The sequence below is a fragment of the Pezoporus occidentalis genome, unplaced genomic scaffold, assembly GCF_034315485.1.
Source record: "Pezoporus occidentalis ecotype Australia unplaced genomic scaffold, CSIRO_AGI_Poc_V1 ctg10, whole genome shotgun sequence".
NCBI classification, from domain to species: domain Eukaryota; kingdom Metazoa; phylum Chordata; class Aves; order Psittaciformes; family Psittacidae; genus Pezoporus; species Pezoporus occidentalis.
This window is the reverse complement of record NW_026912779.1, coordinates 7,361,237-7,385,120: the sequence shown is the minus strand read 5'-3', so window position 1 is coordinate 7,385,120 and position 23,884 is coordinate 7,361,237. Positions and strand designations below refer to the sequence as shown.

The 23,884-nt window shown below is 47.5% G+C and overlaps 1 protein-coding gene and 2 long non-coding RNA genes across 4 annotated transcripts in view; 1 reads left to right on the top strand and 2 right to left on the bottom strand.

The window, feature by feature from the left end:
• Positions 1-12,459: 12,459 nt before the first annotated feature.
• LOC134158226 (uncharacterized) lies at positions 12,460-20,203 on the top strand. Of its 2 annotated transcripts, XR_009962661.1 has the most exons (4): positions 12,460-12,831; positions 16,003-16,145; positions 18,905-19,312; positions 19,400-20,203. It is a non-coding gene; the product is annotated as an uncharacterized LOC134158226 (long non-coding RNA). The 2 variants fall into 2 exon arrangements; XR_009962662.1 differs by lacking the exons at positions 18,905-19,312; positions 19,400-20,203 and adding an exon at positions 17,164-17,325.
• LOC134158221 (uncharacterized) lies at positions 14,199-16,150 on the bottom strand. Its single transcript, XR_009962659.1, has 3 exons — positions 16,012-16,150; positions 14,526-14,657; positions 14,199-14,426 (listed from the first exon to the last, which is right to left on the bottom strand). It is a non-coding gene; the product is annotated as an uncharacterized LOC134158221 (long non-coding RNA).
• Positions 20,204-22,952: 2,749 nt separating the features above from the next.
• ISM1 (isthmin 1) overlaps positions 22,953-23,884 on the bottom strand; it is a 38,525-nt gene continuing 37,593 nt past the window's right edge. Inside the window, exon 6 of the mRNA XM_062610664.1 lies at positions 22,953-23,615. Within this exon, the coding sequence (XP_062466648.1) occupies positions 23,098-23,615 (518 nt within the window). The 3' untranslated portion in view covers positions 22,953-23,097. The remainder of the gene's footprint in view (positions 23,616-23,884) is intronic.

The following is a 23,884-nucleotide window of genomic DNA, read 5'->3' as shown; positions in this document are numbered from 1 at the left end:
CTGCAAAGGGAAGGGATGGAGGTGACTGGTGATGTGCAGTGACACTGTGGGGCTTTTGGGCCCTGCTGGGTTGTAACATGTGGAAAGAGGCAGGAGCCATCGCTACCAAGCTGCCCAGCTGGGAAAGAGCAGCTCCATTCCTCTGGGCAGCCAGGGGCTGCTGTGCCCTGCCCCGGGGAGCTCTGCTCTCACTGAGGGCTTAGACACCAGGGGGACAGTGCAGAGATGCTGGGGATGGCTTTGAGGTTGCTATGGATGAACGTATGACAGAGACAGTGAGGGATGAAGAAGTGCTGCGGGTGGCGCTGAGGTTGCTATGCATGACCACAGGGCACTGAGAGAGCTGGGGGTGAAGAAGTATTGCGGGTGGTGAGTGATACGGGTGAAGCAACCCGAGGAGATGCCGTGGAAGAAGAGTGGCAGGTGGCACGGAGGTTGCTATGTCAGACCTGGCCACAGGGGGGTACCACAGACGGTGACACGTGTAACACCGCATCTTGCTGCTCCCTGTCCCCTTCTGGGCAGAACTAACACATGTAAGATCACATCTTGCTACTCCATAGCTCCCACTGCCCCTCTGCTACCTTGAGAACAAGGTGTGAGCATGACTCTTGTCCAAATAGGGCAGAGCAACAGCCTTGTATATTGAACCTCTGCAGTGTTTTCTCCCCGTGGCTGTTGGGAATGCATCTTCAGCATTAAACCTTCACGTTGCTCTTGAGGTGTTAGCAGAGAGCTGTGACTGCTGCGGGATTGCCTGGCACGCCAACTGGCACACGGACCGATGCTGCTTCCCAGCTTGGCTTTATAAAGACGCTGAAAACGGCCTCAGCAAAACCGTGTTGCTCGGGGAGGTTGAAATTCAACACATTCCTCGTTCTGTTTGTAAGGACCTGGAGCCCGGTGCTGAGCGCCAGTGAATTCAGTCATCTCCCTGGTGGCTCCATGCACGCTGGGCTCGGCTCTGTGGCTGTGTTTTGAGCAGCTGCCTCGCTTGCACTAGGCTGGCATCAAGGAGGGCAGCTTCAGCCGCCTGGAATCGTCCAAAGCTGGAGCTATTTAAAAACCAGGAGGGTAGGAATATGCTCACAAGCAAATAGTTTTCCCTTGTATGGTTTACATGAGCTCCTGCTTCAAAGAAAGCATTATCTGCCTCCTGAAAATGTTGTCTTCTTCCAGCTGCTTGTGGTGTAGGTATGATCAGGCTCACAGAGCATCCAGTGCTTGACATCAAACCTGGATGTTTTCAGTATTGACACCTGGTCCTAAAGCAAGGATGAGGCTTTATGCATTGTACATGCTTATTACTTTTTTTTTTTTATGTAAGCATCTTCTTTAAGGGGCTTCAGGATATCAGAAAGCAGGTTTTTTTAATGATGAGACTCAGTATGCTGGTATTTTGATGGAGGCTTTGTTTTTTCCCTTCATAAAAGGCAAAAGAAATCTGCTAGCTAAATAAATGCAACGGTTTGGTTCTCATGCTATCAAATGCAGCATTCCATATGATCCAGCCTTATTTGTGGAGGAACAGTTCTGGTTACACAGATGAAAAATTATACTTAAAAGGCAAAACCAAACAGAACTGTGTAGCTTGTTTGCTTATCTTCAGTTGTGATTGTCCTTTGGAGACTGAAGCCTGGCCCGGAGCTGACATTAGCACAAGATAGATTGCTTCCATGGATGTCAGTGGGAGTTTGGATTGGGCTGTTTGGTGTTGCAAAACTATAAATGGCTCTCAGAAGGACATGAGTAGAACTTAATTCACGATGGAAAAAAAAGTGGGGTATGAAAACTGAGGCGATGGCTGCAGATTCCCAGATTTCTCTGTGTTGAAAAGGTGTACCTGCAGATTCCTAGTGAAGATGGCCACTTCCAGAGGAGGTCGGGCAAGCTGGATTTGAGTTTTCCCTGCAAATAACACCTCTGGGTGCTCTTTGGTATGGTTTGAGTTGCCTTGGTTCCAATGTGGGTACTGCCATCGCAGGACGAGCAGCAGCCCTCAGCAGGCATTGGCATTTAGGAAACACGGGGCTCTGGATTCTCATGGACAAGCAGGCACCCAACCTATGCCCTCAGCAACACGTTGGCTGTGTGGTTGAGAGTTCAGAGAAGAGCAGTATCCCCACTTTGACAGATGGAAGGTAGAGATTCAGCAGTGTCAGACAGGGAAAACGAAACAGGAGTTCACTGGGTGCCCCAAGAGCAACCTCATTGTTTTATATCCCTTGTCACAGCACTGGGACAGTCTCGAGCCTGGCACTACAAACCAGCACTTGTCATCACCAGGGCAGCAGCACAACAGGTTAATCTCCCTGCTATTAAAGCAACTTTCCTCCTGGAGTTAAAGAAGAGAATAAGAAAGCTGCTCCCCCTCACTCTCTTGCTGCAGTCTCCCCATGTTGGGAGGCAGGAGGCTTTGCTGACTTTTGTCTTCAGTAGGACTGCTGGATGCTTTCGCAGCTGCCTGATGTTGCTGTGTGAATTCCAGCCTCCTGCAGGATGCTCTGCACTTCTGCATCCTGAGATGGCTGTGGCCGTAGGGCTTGGGACTAATTCTTGCTGAAGAGCTGAGCTGTAAAGAGACAAATGCCAGTCACACCTGTGGGTGCATCTCTAGAAGGTGCTTGGATAACGCTGTGTTGGGAGCTTGAGAAGAGTGAGGAGTTGAGCACCTTGTAGATGGGGATAAAGGAGGGAAATTAAAAGCGAGCTGCTTTCAGTTTGGAACCTTTGGGGTTGTACTTCTAACAACATGAAGTCTGCATCACAGAAAGCAGCTATGTCCTCCAGTCAGCCCCAAATCCTGCCTCTGTGCTGAGCTGCCCTAACTGATTTGAAGCAGCCTTGAGATGTCTTCACAGTTTGAAGGAAAGCCACTGCCAGGGCTTGGGAAATGTGAGCGAGTCTGATTTTGGTTATGGAAAAGCTACTAGGCAGAAGTATGAAAAGCTTGCTGGTAAATCATTTACAAGAAAATATCTTGCTCAGCATGGGGTTTGCAATGAGGGGGTCGGATTTAATGACCTGCTTCAAATGTAAGTATAAATCATTGCTTCCTCACCAGCTAAATCACGGCTGCCTAATACTCTGTGTGCTCTCGCGTAGAAATGTCACTAACTTGTGAAGATGCTGGGGTTCGGAGCCACGTGGCCCCTTGGGATGGAGGGGAAGCGCAGGCAACATGAGGGGCTGTCAGGCATCCTGAGGGGGTGATGCCTGTCCCTGCCTCGGCTGCACAGCTCCTGTGTTTTCCCAGCAAAATGCAAGACCTCTGGGAGCTTTTTGACAAGATGCTAAACCTGAGTAACCTAAATGAAAACATGTCCCTGGTGCAGAAGCAAGAACAGTTTTCAGGGGGATAAAAAGGGCGAGTGTTTAGCTTGGGTTCAGTGATGCCTTTGATTTACGCAGGGAAACGTCTTCCAAACTGCTTAGTACAGCTCATGCCCGCCTTGGGGCTGTCAGCAGAGCTTTGCAATAAGCTGCTCCAGAGCCACCCTGGGCATAACCCCTGAATCCTGCTCGGGTTATGCGTGATCTGCAGCAGTCAGAGGTGCAGGAGTGATGGCTGCGTGGCCAGAGGATGTCTGTGTATGGGGAGGGGGATCTTCCTCCCCTTCAGATCCAAACATCTCGCCTCTAAAAGGCAGCAGCCACTGCAAACATGAGAGAACACAAGTCCCACACCCATTTCTTGACTGCGGGTGCACTTTGTGCTGCTTTCACCTATGTATTTTACACAAAGAAGTGGGGGAGAAGAACCTCAGTGTAGTGTCAGCAGAGGTATTAATGCCTCATAAAAGTGCACAGCAGTGGGGATGTCAACAGACAATTGGTAGCTCCTTACCTTTTTCTGCCTTTAGATCATGACTTTAAAACCAATCCCTGTGCATTGCATATTCTTTGTCCTTGCTGTCTGTAAGAATCCCAGGCAGCACGGTCATTTTGAGGGATTTCATGGTAACAGTATGCAAGTGAAAGCACTGTTTTGATGAATATGTTTAATGCAATAGTGCTTTTATTTAAGAGTGAGAAAAGTGAACTTTAATATTACCTCTTCAGCCCATAGTAAGCCCAAAAACCAAAGTCAAAGCACATTTAAGGTCTTACTCTTTCTTAACAGAACTATCTTATCCAGGGAGATGAAATAAAGCTTATGATCTGGCTCCAAAGTAAATGGATGATTCTGGATGTGGGGTGAAGGTGGAGGTGGGGAATGTTGTGTGAATGGGAAAATGAAATCTTCAGAATCATAACTACCATGAATATAACTGTGAGAGGGCCAGGAGATCAGCAAAGGACCTACCCTTGCTGGGATGTCCTATTCCCCACACAGACACCAAGGCCGGTGTTTGCCAAGTCTGCGGGCATCGTTATCCATTTTCCTCTCTCTTTTTATCCCTTCTCCTTTATGCATGAGTAAGATTTTAATTTTAGAGGGAATTCTGGAAGGCTTTTGTGGTCAGTTTGGAGGAGGGGAGACAGAGCACGGAGTTCTGTTTCTGCATGCAATTGCAGGGAAGTTTGAGCTCATCTGGCAGGGCCAGCATCAGGCAGGTGTCACAAGCTTGGTTTGTGTTTAAGTTCCCAGGGCTTTACTGAGAAGAGAATATTCGAAGTCAGCGTGCATAGGCAGGCACAGAGCTCAAACCAGTCACTCCTGTATGTGAATTGTACACTTTTACATTGTACACTGGTACCAGTCACCCACTTCTGCCTGACTCTACCTCCTTCTCCACACCAGGCTGGACCTGCTTGTATGTCTGTCACTCCAGTGCCTCCAGAAAGTGGCTTTGCAACCCCAGGTCTCTTCCCTCACCCATGGTTGGACAGGAGGGTGCCCAGGTCCAGCTCTTATTGCCGTGTAGCTTTGTGAGAGCAAAACCTGTTAAAAAGTATGTGACCCTGCTTACACATTTTGCAGCTCCAGATGGGCCAGCATCCACCTGTATTGTAGAGGAATCTCACTGGCCAGAGCAATGCCTCCAAAGGCTGAGCTTCCTTTGTGTTGTGCTGCTACTTCCTTCATGCTCAATACTACTGCAAGGGGCTCACCTAAGAGTGGGATGATGTTTTGATAGGTTTAACAGCAATGAAACAGGTAACTGAACTGATGTCACTAGTCCAGATAGGAACCCAAGGCACCCATAGCTGTGTCTGGTGTGAAAGCAGAGGGAAAATAGCACAGGGTTTCTTTTGACTCTTACTCCTCTGACCAATGCTGGAATCCAAGAGACACCTCTGCCTGCTCTGTTTGTTTGTTTGTTCACCACTCATCACCCCTATTTACTTACTGACACAAGGGACATTGGCTCATTCGCAGGCTCTAATGACAGCTTAGGGCTCACCACCCTGTGCTAATTCTGTGGTGTTAAAAATATAAGTTTTCCCAAAGGAGGAGTAGCAGTTAGCATATGCAGGGAATGGCTTTTGCCTAATTCCCAGCATGTTTGCTTTGTCCCACACCTTTGTTTTGGGAGTTGCTGTTTTCGGAGGAAATGAGCACAAGGATGAGTAAGTCTGGCTCAGCTCTTTCCAAGTGTGTTTTCTGGGTGTTATCATGTTGGCTGACAAACAAGCTGCTTCTCACAGCCAAAAACGTGAACTGAAAATGAGGTCAAGAAGCATTGATTACAAGATGAATGGAGGCCTTTCAAGTAAGGTTGGCCACACTGCCATAGGATGGTTATTACCAGTCAGACATATCCTGAAATGCTCAACAGCTCCTACAGGGGTAGTGTCAGGAGCTAAAATTACCAATGTTTCTATGGGATTTTTAAGAGTAAGTCTTACTCTGTTCCATCACCATCTGTAGCAGTGGTGGTCAATATTTCCCCCTCCATTGGTACAAGGGGAAATGATCAGAAGGATAATAAGTGAGCTATTTATAAAGACGTTCTGCAATGCACACTCATCTGCTTCTGATGAGTTCTGGTCATCTGAAAACCCATGAGGGATCAGAGGAGAAAATGGCTTTGTGTTTTATCTTGTACTTAGACTGTTCATCTACAGCATTTGACCTGACGCTGTTCCGACATCTGAGCCTAGGAGGCATTTGCATGGGCAAGACTTTCCTTGGTTGCTCTCACCTGACTGCTGAGGTGAGCTAAATGGATGGAGAGGTCCTGCATGACCACTTGCACTCACAAGCAAAAGCTCTTTGGTTTAAATGAGGATTTTGTGTGCCACTCCCTTTAACTCTCCTATAAGTAAATAGTGTGCAATATGCGTTTGCTGTGGACATGTGGGTTGCAGAACAATGCATCACAGTCCCATCTTTTCAGTTGATGTCTGCTCTGTTGGTGTGGTGGTCTTGTAACACTTCTAAAATACTTGGGAATATTTGGGGAGGTTTTATTTTTAATGGAAGCAAATGCTGATTTTCAGAAGGAATAGACAGCACTTTGTGTTGTCTGGAGTTGAAAGTCCATTGCAATGCTAAACTAATGGTGTATTTAAACTGCTCTCTGTGGTTTTTCTAAGACAGCCATGCAGTGCTGCATCACTGCTGGGTAGCTTGATTTCTATCCATCTCTAAAAGCAACTTCCTTATTCATTCAGGTATGAATTGGTTAAACCAGGTAGACATTGCTGTCATGCTGATAAAGAGGCAGTGTTAGGTCCTGGCCATGGCTGGGACCTCTCTAGGTGGGGATTTGGCTAGTGAGGACCCTGCTGTGCTCTCATGTTTATGCACACTCAGATTTATCAAAGAACAAACAAAAGTGCCATTTGGCCTCCAGTGCATTCTGGCGGTTAGTATGTGGTTGTGTTTGAGTTTGGGATGAATAACCACCTACAGCAGCTTTCTCTCTCTGACTGAAGAATTTCCTCTCCAACCTGGGTGTATTTCTGTGAAAGTTAACCTGAAATAGGTTTATAGTGGTCTACGGGGCCTTCAGGTTGTAGTGTCTTCTCATGAGGAGGTGGAGAAGCATGGATGGTCGCTGAGGTTTGCTACAGGAGCTGGCTGTATGCAGTAGAAAGAGTAGTCTTGTGTCTATAGGTCCATAATTAGAACTGCCCTATTAAGGCTGCTTTGGGGAATAGAGGATGAACTGAAGCACTTGTGATGAAAGACCAAAGCTAGGTACCTCTGTCTCACTCTTCCTCAGCTTGGACACAGGACTCTTCATGTCCTAGTGTAGTGTGAGCAGCAACTAATTACTGCTCTGTGAGGCAAACAAGCATGTGTGCACACATGTAAGTTATATGGTGAACCAGATGCCCTTCTTCAGACAGCTTTCTGAAAAATGACTTCATATAGGAAAGTTGTGTTTTTCACGTCTGGCTCTCAAACATTGTTTTTCGGTGACATGGTGCTTTCTGTAATTAGCAATGAAAATTCAGGCACAAGAGCATAGTGTGTGTTTGTTCCATGAGGAGCTGGGACCATTTTGATATTTCGCAAAGAAAAAACGAAAAGCTCATTTAATACCAGTCCAGCTATTTATACCTCTTGCACAAACTTAAACATAACAAAAAATGCAACATAACTCATGAAGCGAAGGAGCGCCTTTGCCAAGTGTAATATTTGTATTTGGAAACATGGTCTATATTGTATGAAGCAGTAGCCTTCTAACTGCCTCCAAGGTTTCTTTTGGCTGGTGTTTATCCAAACAGTCTTGCTCTTCATTCATTTTAATGGCTGAAAGGGAGCTGAGTGTTTTTATGCTGTGCGACTGGCACAGCTCAGCCTCTGCTGTTCGCCTGGCGCTGGCTGCCCTCCTCCGAGCATGGGGCAGTGAGCCCCGCAGAGTGCTGACAGCGGGACGATGTGCCTAACCCCCGTGCACAAATGCCTGCCTGTTCTGCCACTCCTCAATCACATCCCAGAACTCTGTGCACTCCTGTCTCTCATTCTGCCTATGATTTAGCCCTGCGGGTCTCGCACGATGGAGACGAGAGAGTCACGGCACCCATATTTAAAGGAGGCAATGCCCTTGGGCCGTGGGTGACTCGAGCAAAACCACTGGATGGGGGAGAAGCGGTTGCATTGGGGAAGACTTCAGGAGGTTTGGAACATTTGCAACTGAGAAGTGTCCGAAGATGATAGCGGTCAGGTAGAGAGTGGGAAATGTGTTCTTGCTACCTGATGTGATAAAATGCGGGCGCTTCCTGACCTCATACATGAGGCTGGTGTCTTTGTCACTCTTTTCTTCTCTAGAAGAGCTTAGCCAATATTCCCAGCTCTTTTTTTTCCCTCTTTGAGTTATCTTTTTATCATAGAATCATAGAATGGTTTGGGTTGGAAAGGACCTTAAGATCATCCAGTTCCAGCCCCCTGCCATGAGCAGGGACACCTCACACTAAACCAAGTCTCCCAATGCTCTGTCCAACCTGGCCTTGAATTAAATAATAATAATGGATAATAATAATAACCTAATCCAATAGATGTGTCGTTGCTGGACTACCAGACTGCATTTAAGCCTTATGAATTAATGTAGGGACCTACACATGAAGTTAAGCACATGCCTAAGTGACTGCAGGTGAAGCTTTCCAAGTCCCTGCCCTGAAGAGCCCAGGATATATTTCAAGAGGTCTCTTAAACACAAAATAACTGAACTTTTGGGAATGGTGCCATTAGGAATAAGGTGCATTTGCTACACAAAGCAGCAGGAGCAAGGAGCGGGGAAGACATGAGTCATTCAAATGTGAGTCAAAGAGGCATATTAATAATGGAAACTTTGGAAGAAACAAAGACCAAGCCACATTTCTCTCTCTACTTTTCCCATCTGTCAGTTATACAGCACATTACCATAGGCCTCGCTGCTCCTGCCACTATCACAGCAGCCATTTCTTCATGTGGATGACTTATTCCTGAAAAATGCAGTTGGCACAGACCAGTCTTATTTTTCACACAAGGAATGCAGGTCTTCCTGTTCCACATATTTTTCTTCAATGAGCGTAGTTATTGTTGTCACTGGGAGGAAAATCCTCCGTCTGTCTGCTAAAATACTTGAGAGGGGGAGATAAAGCATGAAATCTTTTTGTTGTGGCTGAGGATTTCCTCTGCAAGCCTCCACTGCAGTGATTCACTGCTCTTTCCATAAGGAATGGAAGGCTGGGATGGGTATTAATTATGATTTGCAGTCCCAGGCTAAATCCTCGGCTGGTGTAACTCAGATGTTCGCATGCACCTATGAGGGAGATTTAAGCTGACCTTGGTGGTCAGAGCTCAAGCACGTGCCACCTCCTTAGTCTGCTCTGGGCTCAGGGATGAGCTGTTACGCAGCTATGGGAATGCTGCTGGGTGCCATTGGCACTGAGAGGCATTGCCAAGGAAGGGGCATCATTCGTGCTGCCCCTTTCGGTGTCTGCATGGCAAAGCTCAAGGCATTACCTGGGAAGCTCTGCTCCCAAGTCGCTTGCTGATCTGTACCACAGCATGGAGTCTGCTTTTGCCCTTTCTTCTTTCAGTGGAAGGAAAGTATGTAGCTGATGGAGCCATAATGAATTTTGGCAGGGATGAAGCAAAAAACTGGAGGCAAGTGTTCTGATTTTTCCCTAAAGTTAGAGCTATTGTTCATCTGGGCAACTTTTTTGTGTATGAAGCGAAGGCAGAGATCTGTGCTTTGGGGGAGAGCCACACTGTGGATAAGTGCAAAGGAATTCTGCCACAGCTTTGCCATGAATTATATGTTGTCTGAAGGATTTAACAATATCACAAAGTTCATCAAGAACAGGAACACTCATTTTCCTATCTTTTTCTGCCAGCAAAACGAACAAGCGACTTTGCTTCCTTAAAGAAATTCCATCCGGTAGCTGTGCCAGCTCTGTCTTCCTCATGTTCGTGTGCGTTTGCTTTGTTCCTGAGTCCCAGATGGGTTTCTGAAAATGGCACAGGGTTGCCAAAATGCATCTGAAGACACACAGCATCAGTATGCACAAATTGTAAAGAATGCGGCCCCTGGAGCGATGGGTGATTTCATCAAAAGTGACTTTCCAGCTACGCTGAAACCTTTCATGTCTCTTGTGCAATCTGCAGTGCTAAAGCAAACAATTCGAGTGCCAGATTGTCATAAGTATCTGAATGCTCCAACTTATTAAAGGGCCACAATCTTATCAAATCAGAGAAAATATGAACTCTCAAAGGAGATTAAGCTGCTATAAATATACCCAGGTAGATACAATCAATTTCTCCTCCCTAGGAAAAAGACCCAACAAAGCACCCCAGCACTCTTAAACCTATCAAGGGTTTTTAATTAAAGCACTGAGCTATCCTTGCCAAGCCTTTGGTTTTCTGGAGCCCTTGGGCCACACTTTTGCGCAGTTCTGTGCTGCTGGTGGTGTCGATGTGAGCTTTTTCAGTGTCTCACCTGGGAAAGAGCAAGTAGGTTTTGGATTTTGAATGGAGCTGTGTAGTGTTGTACAGCCTGGGTTTTGGTTTGGATGTGGCAGCCTATAGTTTATGGAAATAATAAAAAATAACAGAGGAAAAAGTGGATTCTGGATGAGTTACAGAATGCTTTTGGAAGGGTGGGTTGGCACTAGGGAGGTAAGCAGTGTATTCCCTATGTATTCTGTAGTATGCATTGAAACTGAAACAAGTGCAGGAGATTGTTGGAGCTGCGGTGTAGAGGGACAAGAATGTGTGCACACAGGTGTGCCCTCACAGAGTGCATCACATTTCATGGAAAATGAGAAGAAATGAGGAAGTGAGAAGAGAGCAAGAGAGAAAGTGCAAGTCTAGGAGAGAAAGAAGTAAGGGCTTGGTGCTCTGGCTACGTTGAGGATGGCTGCGAGGAGAAAGGGAAGGCATTGCTCTCCATGTCTGCTAGCCATAGACTTCTGAAGCAGAGAGGAAGGAGGCTTATGCAAAACCTTGATGTTGAGGAAGGTAGCTTGCTCAGGTGTGGAGCAAAACCTCCACCAGCAGGAACTTCTCACAATATATGGAACAAATCCCTGTTAGAAACACTGTGCTTGATCTGCTTTAAGGCTGGGCTGGGCTTCCTTGTAAAGGCTGCTGGAGCCCAATTTTCCTTTCATTAGTGGCACTACTGCAGCCACTGCCTGCTGTTGTGGTGCCTTTTTGTAGTGTCTAAAAGAAGATGCTATCTCAGTGCAGGGGTTTGGATATGGTGCCTGTATTTCCCCCTGTCCCGTTCCTTTTCCAGGCTCTGAGAACAAATCTTCAATGCTCGTCAAGTTTCAGGACAACAAATTAAGTAGGTCAAGTCATGACTTTGCCAGCTGATTTATTTCAGAAGAGTAAACCAGTGATAAATTCCATGCAGTCTGATGTCTCTTTTGGTAAAGGCGTCATCCCTTCTTCACTCAATTTATGGTGTTAGAAAGTCAGTATTTTCATGGCACTTTTTCTTCAGCTTAAAAGGAGATTTTAATGAAGATATTTCAGTCACTTCTATGTTATTTTGTTAATAACAAATTAGGAATTCTCTGTGTTCAAAGGCAGTGCTTATATTCTGCTTGGAAACCTCTTTTCTTTCATGCTGAGGATTTCAGCTGGATCAGCTTCCTGAATTGAATTGCTGAATTACCACCAGGGTGAATGCAAGGGCTAGCAGGAGGCAGGCAGGGAGCACATCTGGCTGGAGGCAGGGGGTGAGGGCAAGAGACAGTCTGGGTGAGGAGAACAAAGTGGATCCGACCCCCGGTCCCTTTTCCAAGGGTCTACCTACACCAGCAAAGGAGCTCACAGCTGTGGGGTGGACACTGGTGAGCAACGGCAGCGTAAAGGCACAACTGTGCCTGGAGCTGATTTTAAGCCATTGCTTTTGTTTTCCTTCGGTCTTTCTCTGAGGTTGAGGCATTTCTGACATAGCAGCAGCACCCACTGGTGTTTTCTCCCCCTTTTCCTCTCTCTCGGTGCTGCTCCACAGGCAGCCTTGTTTTCCCAAGCAAAATCCCACTGATCAGGCCCCGGGCACAGAGGCAGGATCCCATCCTGCGTGCCCTGCGGTGTCTCCTGTGGCCGGCAGGTGTTTGGTCCTGGCAGAGGCTTTGCCATCTGCTGAGCAGGGAGGAGATCAGGAAAACGCTGCCCAGCTTGAGGCAGGACACGCTCCAGCCCTTGTTTCAGTGTGTTTGCATCCCGTAGTCAATGCTGTTTGTGATCTGCTCGCTGGTGAAGGTGTCCTGTGCCGGCAGCTTTGGCAGTTCTCATCCTCTTGCCCTCCCTTCCTAATTTATCTTTTAGAAGGGGCTGGGGACGGGGCAGTGATGTGGGAGCTGATAGAGACAGCACTGATTCTGAGGAAGAGATAGGCAGGACTTGACTTGAGTTCCCTCCTTTTTGGCCAGATCCCGACTAGCAACGGAAAGAGCCTTCCTTATCACTGCTGTTGCAGGGGAGGCTGTGTACCAGTGTGTTCCCACCATTTCCTCCTTACCTACTCTTTGCTTTGTTCTCCGTGGCCAACACCTGCACAACCCATCTGCCTGAGCCCTCGCTGGCATAGGGTTGGAGGTGATGGATGGGGACTGTGCCCATCAGAGAGGCTTTGCCAGACCCAAGCCATCCTCCGTGAAGGAAACGCGTGTCCCCTGTGCTTCCATCGTACGCGCGCTTACACAACCGCCTTTGTGACTCATCCTTTTGGCTTCTGCAATTGCGTTTAATAAAGTGAAGGCTGAGGTTTCACCCCGCAGAGAACAAAGCCCTCCTGGATGCAGGACGATGCATCGTCGAGCCGTCCCACGAGCGGTGCATTCCTGAGAGCCGCTGAGAGCAGACGTCTGCGCTGCCTGCACCGGCTGCGTGCACCCTGCGTCCTGCTCTTGGGGGTGTGGAGGATTTCTAAGTGTGCTGCTTTGAGGTGGGGAGAGTGTTAAAGATGGGCACAGGCTTCTGCTTCACACAACCTGGTGCCTGCTCAGCTTCTGTCTAAAGTAATGGTGGATATGAGGCATAATCGCTGAAATCCTGTGAAATATCAGCATTAAACCCACTTACATTCCAGTGACCCTTTCTAGTAGCACTTACACCTTAAACAATGAATGGGAATCTATGGGAAAAATGATACACAGGTCCCAGTTTTGCGCAGCCCTTCCTTTCTGGCTTTGGCCAAGTCAATTCCCTTGACAGCAGCAGTTCCCTAAAAATCATGAGGGTAACACTATTTTTCATGCTTTAAGGCTGTGAGGAAAATTAGCTCTTGAATATCTATAGCAGCTGAGACTCCTGAGACAGACTTAGAGAGCTTTGGTGTTGTGGCATAAAACTTACTGCATATGCAGAGCATTGCAGACCATGCCGGTGTGGTTGTGGTCCGGCTGCCTGTCCCACCTGAAGGTGTGTAAGGGCTGACTAAGAAGCATCAGCAGATAATCAGTTCTGGTTTTAACATAATGCTCTCAACAGACAGGCTGTATTAGTGGAAAGGGCCCAGCTCCTTCCCTATTTTGTCTGCAGATCCTGCCCATGGTGGAAGAGTGCTCTCAGGAGGGGGTTATGTGAGCTTTGCTATATGGGTATAGTTAAGCTAACAGCTCATAGTCCCCTGAAGCCTTTTAGTTATGTGCCAATAATCTAATGAAGTTTGCATTACCATTGCCTATGGTCATAGGCAAGATCCCTTGCATGGAAGTACTAAAAAGCCTCACCCATATGTGTTTGTGTGGGATCACCAAGAAGCAGCGCAGCCTTTATGTTTGCTCAGGCTTTGAGCTCTTTGTCTAACAGCACCAGTTACAACTGGCTTTTACAGGGGGGCTACTTGTCCATGAAAATTGAACTGGGACCATCAAATGGTCGCAGTTAGCTATGGTCCGGATCACAATGGTGCCAAGAGAGATGATGCTCTTCCCTTCCTGGGGAGAATCTGAAACAATGCAAAATGTGCAATGTTTCATTGGCTATTTCCTGCTTTTTCCTCCCTTGATGAAACCATCTCACTTTTCTTTCCAGGTTTCTTTCATTCCTAAGGCACAGTGCAGCATGGGTGTGCAGGTGAGGAGCCCATGTTCCAGAGGAAGGGAAGTGGTGGGTTGTCAGCAGGCATCAGCACAAGGAGGGAAAGAGCCCGTGGTCCTGGCACAGGACCGGGGAGGCCAGATATTGGGAAGCTATTTCAGTTTTGTTATAGGCTCCTCTATGACCACCAACAGCTCTGAAAATTGCCCTCTACTCCCTGTTCTTTGCTTCCTAAAACATTTGATTTGCAAAACTATTGCAGCGTTTGATTCAGAAAAGTGCTCTGAGGCCTTGGGTGTGAAATACTATGACAAAAGAAGGCATTCCAGCCCTTTATTACATAGCACATTTTAAATCATGGAAAATTGGTCTTAAATATAATAAATTTAGCATAAAAAGAAATACTTTCCAGTTGCCTGTCAGGATCCCTTCAGTCTCATAAGTGCTTTCGTGTGAAGCAACGAGGGTAATACTTGTTGATAGTTGTTTGTTCCCTTGTTGTCTCGAAGTGGCTGGAAGCAATTTACAAGTTGCTCTTGCTCAATGTCTCGGAAGAGAACAGAATGGAAAATGTTGACTTGTTCCTTTTTGGTAAAGAGTCCATTCCCAAAACAACGGGCCAGGAGAAAGATGATTTGAGCCTCACCATTGGCTTTGGAGGGTGAAGGATCTCTCCGTTTGTATCCCCAGTGCTTGCCAGAGGTGGCATCGAGCAGAAACCTGTGTGTCAGGCCCATGTGCCCATTGTTGTGCCTGCTTGTTTCAATGTCCATTTGTGCTGTTACCATTGAGGAGAAAGACATTAGGGGGGGAGTCATTATAGGAAGAACAGGATCATTTATTGTTTGATATTATGTGTTGGTGCAGAGTATCTTTCCTCCACTGTTCAATACAGTCCCATTGATCTAACCAGCTTTCGTGTTGGCTGTGCCATTGGCCCTTTACCACCAAAACCAGCATTCTGCTCACCTTGTGCAAGTCTAGAGCCAGTATTCAAACACTTTTTGATCAGTCAGGGTTTGTTTTCACATGTTGTCCTCATGTATGCACGGCTCTTCATTGAATGAGGGATGGCTTTTGGAGCCAGAATGCAATGACAGAGCTTCTGAAGGGTTTTAAAACCATGCTCTTCCTTTGCAGTCTATCCAGGGACACCAACCCAGTGCTTTGGGGAAGAGATACGACATCTCCTGGGGACTGCATGACTCCCACAGCACTGAAAGCATCACAGTGTGTTCTTTCTGACTTCCTGCAGACAGTCTAATTATATGAGAGAGCATCGCTCTCCATTTGGTCAGAAGATGTATTCTTAGCTAAGTTTACCTAATGCTTTCCTGATTTGTGTGGTTTTTGCTTTTTTTTTTCCCCTCCCCCTTGAGCTGGACAACAATTGTGATCTCAGTCCAGCAATCAAACATGAAAGAGAGCCCATATGTATAAAGTACCCTCCTCACGCTGGAACTCATCCAGAAGAGACAAATTGTCTTCATGCAGGAGGTCTGGTTTTGCCTCTTCCCATTAAGAAAAAGAAAAACCTGGCATGAGAAGTGTCTTGGGATAAGTCAGGGCCATGCAGCAGCCGTTGCCAGTGGGGCTGAGCTGTGCTGTCGGGCTTGAGAGCCCAAAAATGCAGTGATGTCCGTGCCATGTGTGACTACGTTCATGCAAAGCAGACACAGGGCTTTGCATGAACACGGTGCTGGTACAAAGAAGGACCCAGCAGCTTTTGGCATTTTTGGGGGTGCAGTGATGTGGGGGATGTCAGGTAGCTGTATGTGGGGTGATAATGCTGCCCTTTGCCTTTGTTTGGCTGCCAGACAATGAACCTTCCTGGAGGGCCATGGCTTTGAAGAGGCTGGAGAGCAGCTACGTGCTGAAGTGGTGGGGAAGTTTGCAGAAGGCAGCCTGTGGGAGAAACAGGTGGATATTCTTTGGAGATAAAAAATCCTCTGTTTCAATCAAGTTTGCTGCTCTCTATTCAAGCTCTGGTTAAAGAGGCTTTTGCAGCTCACATTGTAATTGCCAGCCTGGAGGTGTCAGATGCACCAGGTAGCCCTGTGTGACTCCCTGGCCTTGCAGATCTAAAGCCAGTGTTACCTGGTCTCATCTCCTTTCTAATGCAGGACAAATACCTCCTGACTATGACTTAGAAGGCAAAGCTCAGCTCTACTTCCCTGTGTCCCTTAAATGCGGGTGATGCCCTGCTGTCTGCGTGCTGTTTTCATCCCAGGGCCGAAGTGCAGCTTTGAGGTACATGGGTCTCGAAGTATGTATGTCTTGGGTCTTCCCACCTTCCTGCTCCCCATCAGTGCTGGTCAGGCACGGAGCACGGTGCTGCTTCCCTTCTGACTCAAAGACTGCAGGGTAGTCCCTGCGGCTGCAGGGACAATGCTGTGTGTGTAACCAGGCCACCCAACATAGCAATGACAGATGCGGTTGTGTTTGAGGTTGAGGTTGGGCCAAGCTTCCTCTCCCACCTCCAGCCCGTGCGTGGCTTTGTGCCTCCTGTCTGTGTGCTAGGAAGACGAGGCCAGGTCCCCCTTTCCATATGGGGAAAGAGTCTTGACCTGCAAAGTGACCCAAGGCATTGCCCCTGTGCAGCTGGTGGTGCTTGAGGAGAGGGAATCCCACTGCCTTGGGTGGTTGATATGGGTGTGAGACAGAGGGGGTTGACCTTTGGAGCTAAAGCCACATTAAATTACAGGAATACTGACTGCTGTGCCACTATGGGCAAGGGCAAAACATAGTTATTTGTCAAGGTTAACCACCGCCATCGGCCTCTTGCGGGCAGCTGAGAGCTGTGGTGGAGCTACCACTGCGAGCACGAGCCCATGTAGGCTGTCGGTCAGGAAAAGAGGCTCAGTGACTTTTCCTCCCCTTACACCTACCCCCTGTACCCTTCCATTGGGCTTTCCTGGTGTTGTGTACCTCATGGTGATTAAAGACGTGATGCACTAGTTGGGAATGGGTCTGTGAGCATACGGCAGGGCAAGGGAAGCCCTCAGCCTGCTGGGGATGTAAGCACTGCTTCAGCATTCCCTTTGCTAGGCTCCTTTTCAAGACTTGCTTTGTGCCTTCTGACTTTCCCCTCTCTGAGACTATCATTACCCACACACTGTTATAAACCCTGATGATCCTTAATGAGGCCAATTTGTAACCCAATGCACTGCTGTCTCCTTTTCACACCGGTCAGAAGCCATTCCCATTCCTGTTTCTGTGTCCTCTTTCTTAACCTGGTGAGACAACTCCTATTTCTACACCCTTTTGCTGTTTGTGTTTCCCAGGCAGGTTGTAAGATGAGGGTTGTGTAGGAGAACTGGTGCAGAGGCAGACCTTGCTGGGTTTCCAAGCCACTACTTACTGCTATGTCTGGATCTGTTGGAATAACCAGGACATCTGCACATGAAACAAAGCTGTGCTTTTGCCTGCTGGTGGTGGCTGGTTTTAGATGGAGGTGTTGTGCTGGCTTCATCTCCGCTCCTAAATGTCCATTCCTAAATGGGTTACGGGGACTAGGACGGTGCTGGTAAGTTGCTCGAGGTTCACACTCACGCTTCATTGGTGGGTATATGAAGCCAGGCTGTGCTGTGGTTTGAAGGTGCTCCCCACTGCCTGTAAACTGATAGTAACTGGTAGTAAATGCTGCTGAGGACAGTGAGCACAGGAGTCCCTGTGTCTGCGCTTTTGCACCTTTCCCATCCTCCTTCCTGATTCAAGGAGCCCATCTCAGCCGGACAGGGCTGCACCCAGTCTGCTCTCTGCAGCTGAGCAATATCCCTTCAAGAGCTGTCCCTGGGAAGTGGGGAAGGGGATGGCTGCAGCTTGGCTTTGGGCACAAACAAGCAGGTCAAGCACAGCTGTGCAGAGGCAGGAGCCAGCCTGGAGATGGTGCTTGGGGTGGGAGCTGGTTCCCAAGCCTTCTCTGCTCCCCAAACTTTCTGACTCACATCCTGCATCTGCCACCATGGTGTGCAGATGCTGTGCCTTGCTTCAGGCATGTTCTGGAATCATACCAGAGCCCTCCTCAAACCCATGGAGCAAAGCACCCTTCCGCTCTTATGTGAAGCATCGGTCAGGCCCGTAATAAACGGCAAAAACTCTGACATTTAACACATGTAATGTTGTTTGCCCAGTTTTTAAAAGGAAATATTATCTAAGCACTCCTCCGAAAACCAGAGCCACCCACACTTGGTTTTGTTAGGTTTGGCTGCTTTGACCTGTGTCATACTGCTATCACCTCCCCAGTATAACATTCTGAACCCCTTATAAATCGTGCGTTTTACTGAATGAAAAGCTTCTCTGTGTGCTTCAAATACCCCCCCCCCCCCGATCCTTCTTGTGATAAAGCACAAACAAGGAAGAAATTTATAACTCCCTGAACTGATAGAAAATTAGCACAGTCATAAAAGGCGAAATGCGGCGTTAGCAATGCAGCTGAAAAGGAAAACCGAATAAACCTGCCACTCACAAAGTAAACGGCAGAGCTGAAGCACAGCAAGGGCAAAAGTGCCCTCATCCCCCTGCGCTGGTCGAAAGGAAGTGCTCTTCTGCACAGGGTGTCTGCAGGCACCGCGCGCCACAACCTACTGCCATGGAGCACATGACGAGAGGATATCCTAAATTAATTTACACAGACACATAAATATATGCATGTGTGTGTATTTTGTATGAAACATGAAACCAGGGATTTCTTAGCCAACCCCTTAATTTGTCTGAAACAGCGCAGGCATAATGGAAACTGCCCACACATTTTTCCATTAAAAGCTACAAAGGGAAAAGACCGGGGTGGGGGGGAACTGGTGATGATAGAAAAACACATGCTCGCTCCACTGTCACAGACATGCCAGGCAGCCACACAGAGCCACACCAGTTTGCTGGAAGAAGTGTCATCTTTAGTCTGGTCTTTGCCCTCCCTCTCATGTGCTCCAGGATGCGTGTGTATGGAGGGGAGGGACATGGCCATGCTTGTGCAGGTGCACGCAGGGAGCATGAACGGACCCCAGCTTGTCCATATCTGTTTTGCAGGCTTCCTTTTCGGGGTTATAAAGAGAGCACCTTGCCATGCCACTGTCCCACGAGGGTGGGTGACTGCATGGAGCCTGCAGTTACTTTGGATGGAGGGTTATGAGCAGACTCACTGCCCTGCCAGCTTCTTGACCAGCCTTAGGGATGGTTCTCACCAGGTTTCTGTGCTGCCTGCCCAGCCTGAACATGAATGATTGTCTCCAAGGACGGATGAATGCATTGACTGCTGCTGAGCATAAGCTGTGGTGCCACACTGGCTGCTGGTGCCTTGATGCCGAAAGCAGGAAGGGGAGCAAGGGGAGGCATGGGGGAGCACCAGCAGCTCCTCAAGCATCCCCTGGACCATCACCACCAAGTGCAGGTGCTCCCTCACTGCCTTCCTGCTGCTGACCAGGAAGACCACCACAGGTAGGAAACGCTGGCATCAGGGACTGCTGTGTTCTGTCAGGGCATCCCCTTGCCGAGTGGCTCACATGCATCCCGTTACCCCTGCAGGTAGCAGCAGAGACTTCCACTGAGAGAGGTCGCTTTTCACCCTCTTCAGCTCATCTGACCCCACTCAGGTGGAAGCATCAGGTGCATCATCACCGCACCCTACAATCCCAGTGGAGATGCTGTCTATGGAAAAGGCAGGCCAGTGAGCTCACTGGCATTTTCTGAAGCAATGCATGTTGACAGTACTAACTACTCTGCACAGTGGGGGGAATGCAGCTGGTAACTAATGCAGGACAGTGGGGATTCGTCAGTATGTGTGTGTGTGGTTTTGCTTTTCGCTGTATTGTCCTACAACCCATATGCCTCAGTGTGGGATATGTTAGTGGAATTTTGCTGCTCCACAGCTGGGCGTTGTGCAGCCAGACCCACTCATCCTTTTAACCATCAAAGGTACGTGCTCCATCCATTTGTGTCTGCCTCGGGGCACCGCTCCGCACATCTTTCTCAGCAGCAGTGCCAGCTTTAGGTATTCCTGCCAACTCGACTAAATCCGTGAGGTAATGTGTATCTGCTGATCGATCAGGGTTAAAAATAACTTGGATGACTTGGCTGGTTCCTCTTGCTGCACAAACAGCTGTGCTTGCCCAAGAGAAAGGCAGTGCAGAGGAACGAGAGGCTGGGGGGTGAGCACACCCTGCTCTGGCCTTGCTGATAAGACACTGGTAAACACAATAGTTCAGATACGGAGCAGTTGTGTGTAGTCTATAATTCAAGTTCCATTTTGGGAGCAGGGTGACTATGGGAGTGGGGACTCTTGAGGATTTATCAGTGTTGAGACCACATGTGCTGTTTAGCTCTGCTTGTTTCTATCCCACTCACATCTTTGGTTGGGTCATCCAATAGTAACTTCGAAATGTAACAGCTTCTTCTAACAACCGCCCTGTGCCTCACGAAGTAAGAGCACAAACCCTTCCTCAGGTCTTATTCTAACATGAAGAGCTCTGTATTTAAGACACTGACCCAAATTTGGCCACGGTAAACTCCAGCACCTTGCTAAGGACTCCTACACAAAGTCATTCCAGGTACAATTCAAGTCATTGGAAATGAGAAAAGGAAAACAGAACAAAAAGCAGCCCAGGCCTGAATGGATCATAATTTATTGTAAAATAGGACTGTTTCCCATTCAGACTGTAGCTGAAGCCTGCAGAAGTGTGAATGAATACTCTCTCAATCTGTGCTCTAGGACTCATCCTACAGAAAACCTGGTAGGTCCCCACCAGCGGCCCTCAGGCTCCTTCCGAGCTGCTAGCCTTGGCAAGCTATGAGTGGGAACACTTAAAGCTGTGTGCGTCATTTCTTTTATTAGAATAATTTCTCTTCCCTGACACTTTGTTATGCTCAGTATTATTGATGCAGCAGCATTTCTCAGTAGCACCATAATTTACTAATCCATAAACTGCGGGGATGTGTTTTGCGTCTGAAGAACTGTGACTGGAGAAACCTGAGCCTCTAGTTCCCCCCATGCTGCTCAGTGAAGTAAAAAGCAGCGCTTTCTCCCCCATGATGCAGAAAATACCTGTCTTCCCTATGAAGGGACTGATCCTGGAGCTGCTTATGCCTTTCATCCATCTGCAATCAATTTACCTGGCTCTGCTAGCTGGTGGCTCCTTCTCATGACCTCGCAAGAATCTGCAAAACCTGGGTTTTATAAAAATGACGGGGCAATCCCCATGTTTACCCTCTTGCTCAACCAACCATGTTTTGTTACCACCAGTGTGCGCTATAATACATCCACGACTCCCCCCACCTCCAACTCCAGCCCACATCTGGGGAGATCCAATGGCTTGGCCAAGACTTCCAGCTGCTGCGGTCACCTCGGTAGGTCGCTGTTGTGGGTGCTCAATGGCTTTGCTGGGACCATTGTCTCTCTGGAAACCTGGCCTGTAAAAGAGCCTCCGCCGCATGTGCACCACCCCTCTGGTCAGAGCGGGTGTCCAGGCTGCTTTTTAATCCTCTTTCACCACTTGGGCAAACCAACACAAGCCTGATGCTTTCCAGGCACAGCAGACTTGCCATGCACACGTTGATGCTGGGGGGGCCATGCACATGTACATCTATCCAGGAAGCTGCAATTGACCAGCACCTGAAAGGTCACAGAGCTAGAGAAAAGCCCTACGGAATAGATGGGTGTATGTGCATAGCAGGAGAAATTGTCTTTCATGGCCAATCTTTCAGCTAAGACTGATGGCAATGCAAGATTTGCATTGCCACTGTGTGAGGTTCCACACATACATCAGCCCACGTAACCCAAAAATAGGCATTACTCTAGTAACATTTAGTCTTAATTTTCCAAATGAAGACATGGACTTGCAGCAAGACAGCCTTTTGGAGGATGGAACTGTGTTTATTTACCCATGGGGTAGGTTTTATCTTTCATAAGAATGCAGGTTATCAGCTGCTTAATTACAGGATTACGTACGTAAACTGGCACTCTATCAAAATTTGGAAGTAAAACCTTTGCCTAACAACAGCTTTGTTCTTGGCAATCGAGTTCCATCTGCAGAAGCCTCTCATGTCAGACACATATCCCGCATGTGAGTTATTGTTACAATTCAATAAATACTTTACAAAAATAATGCTAGCTTTTTAAAACTTAAGACATTTTGACTCACCAATAGTTCCTCCCACACAGCTTCCTGAAAGAACAGCTTCTTCTGTAGAACGCTGTGCACTTGGTGTGTGGTAGATGGGGGAAAAGGGCTGGATGCACGCTTCATCTCAGGGAGCTTAGAAATGTGTATTCTGATTTTTGTTTTCTTTTTAAAAAATGATCTTTCTTTTCTTAAAAGAAAGAAACAAACAGATCTCAACACTCTTCCTACAGAAAATTGGGAAGCAACTGTGATTTTTCCTTTTATTTCCCTTTGACATGGTTTCCTCCTCTGGCCTCACTCCTCCAGTGACCTATGGCATGCCCGGTTTACAGGTAGCTGCCCTGAAGATCTGCTCACAGTGTAGAACATAAGCCCTGATGGCTGTAGCTCCATATCTGACCTGTAACTCTTGCACAATCACTGCATCAGACCTTTTCTGGTCCATAGGAAAACCACAGCTACATCTCCCTGCAAGCCTATCCCAGGTGGGCTGCAAAGACCCGAGCTCGACCATAACAGGAAGAAAACCAAGACAAAATTGCTAGTAACTGTCTATAGCCACTTTTGAGTATTACCCTTCCAAAAAAATAGTCTTCCTTTCTTAGATATGATTAGTCATGAAGTCAATTATAGAGAAAACTGATGCTGCAGGTGTATTAATCTTGTAAACCGTTCCCATATGGAAGAGTGCATTCTTCAATCCTATTGTTTATAACAACTTTTAACTATGTGCCCTCCTCAGTTGGAGCCTTGGGGCCTGACGGTGATGGCAGCTGCCCCCCCTTGCCTCCACCTCACACTTCTGTTACAGTTGGGGAATAAAATGAAATGCACATTGTTAAATGAACATTATTGCAGTATAAAATCCTACCAGGACAAGTTTTATGTATGTCTGTATGTAAAAATAGGTGTGTGTGAGATAGAGAGATATGTGTTTATAAATTACACACACTATGAAAAATACTTATGTATTATATTACAACTATATACATTCATTAGAAAGAAACTGATCAACCCCTGTCAAGGAGACAATGCAGCAGCCGTTATCAGTTCTTTGGCATCCAGGAAACGAATGCTATTTTGTGTCTCAAGAGGAGGAACATCTCAGTATTCCCTTGCTTCTTGAAATTGCTTGTAGTAGTCTTCATCTGAAGGGTTTTCTGTGCACTTCTGCCCATTGTTTGGAGGCCGCGCTTCATTGTATCGGCTCCAGTCACCTTTGCATATAATCCAAGGCAGAATGTCCACTTTGTAATGGAGTTCTGCGGAGAATTCAATGCTGATCAGGTTCGGTGTGCCTGCCCCTTTCCCTCTGGTAATCAGCTGCATATTATCATCGTAGCAGCAGTGCTGTGCTGCAAGCGTTGTGCTTTCCAAAGAGAGCATGGAGCGGATGCAGTACCGTGCAGTGGGTTTATAGATCTCCAGTTTTTCCTTTGGACCACTCGCATCTTTCCAGCGGAAGTTTTTCCTCTTCAGTCGATCATAGATTTCAGCAGTGCTGTATGCAACTTCTCTGGGGTAGGAGCATGGGCAGCTGGGAAGATCATTGACCACTTTGTGCATGTATTTCTTCAAGAACTCGCTTTTGCAGCTCATCCATCTTTCGCAGCTATCAGTATCTGTTTAAGGGCAGGAAATGGAAACTTAAGAGACATTATGCAACATCCCAGTTCGTATGATCAGTGATAACAAATAACTGCCCAGCACCAGTGCTTTACTTAAGAAGGAAAGGGCAGTCAGAGCTTGCCTCCCTGCAATGTGCTGTCTTGACAGATGAAGAAATCACATGTGTGACTGCCTTTAGGGCCTCAGGCAGTGCTAGTCTGAATCACAGTGCAGCGCTGTGCCAGGAAGAATCTTCAGCTTTCCTCCTACCTGGCAGATTCTA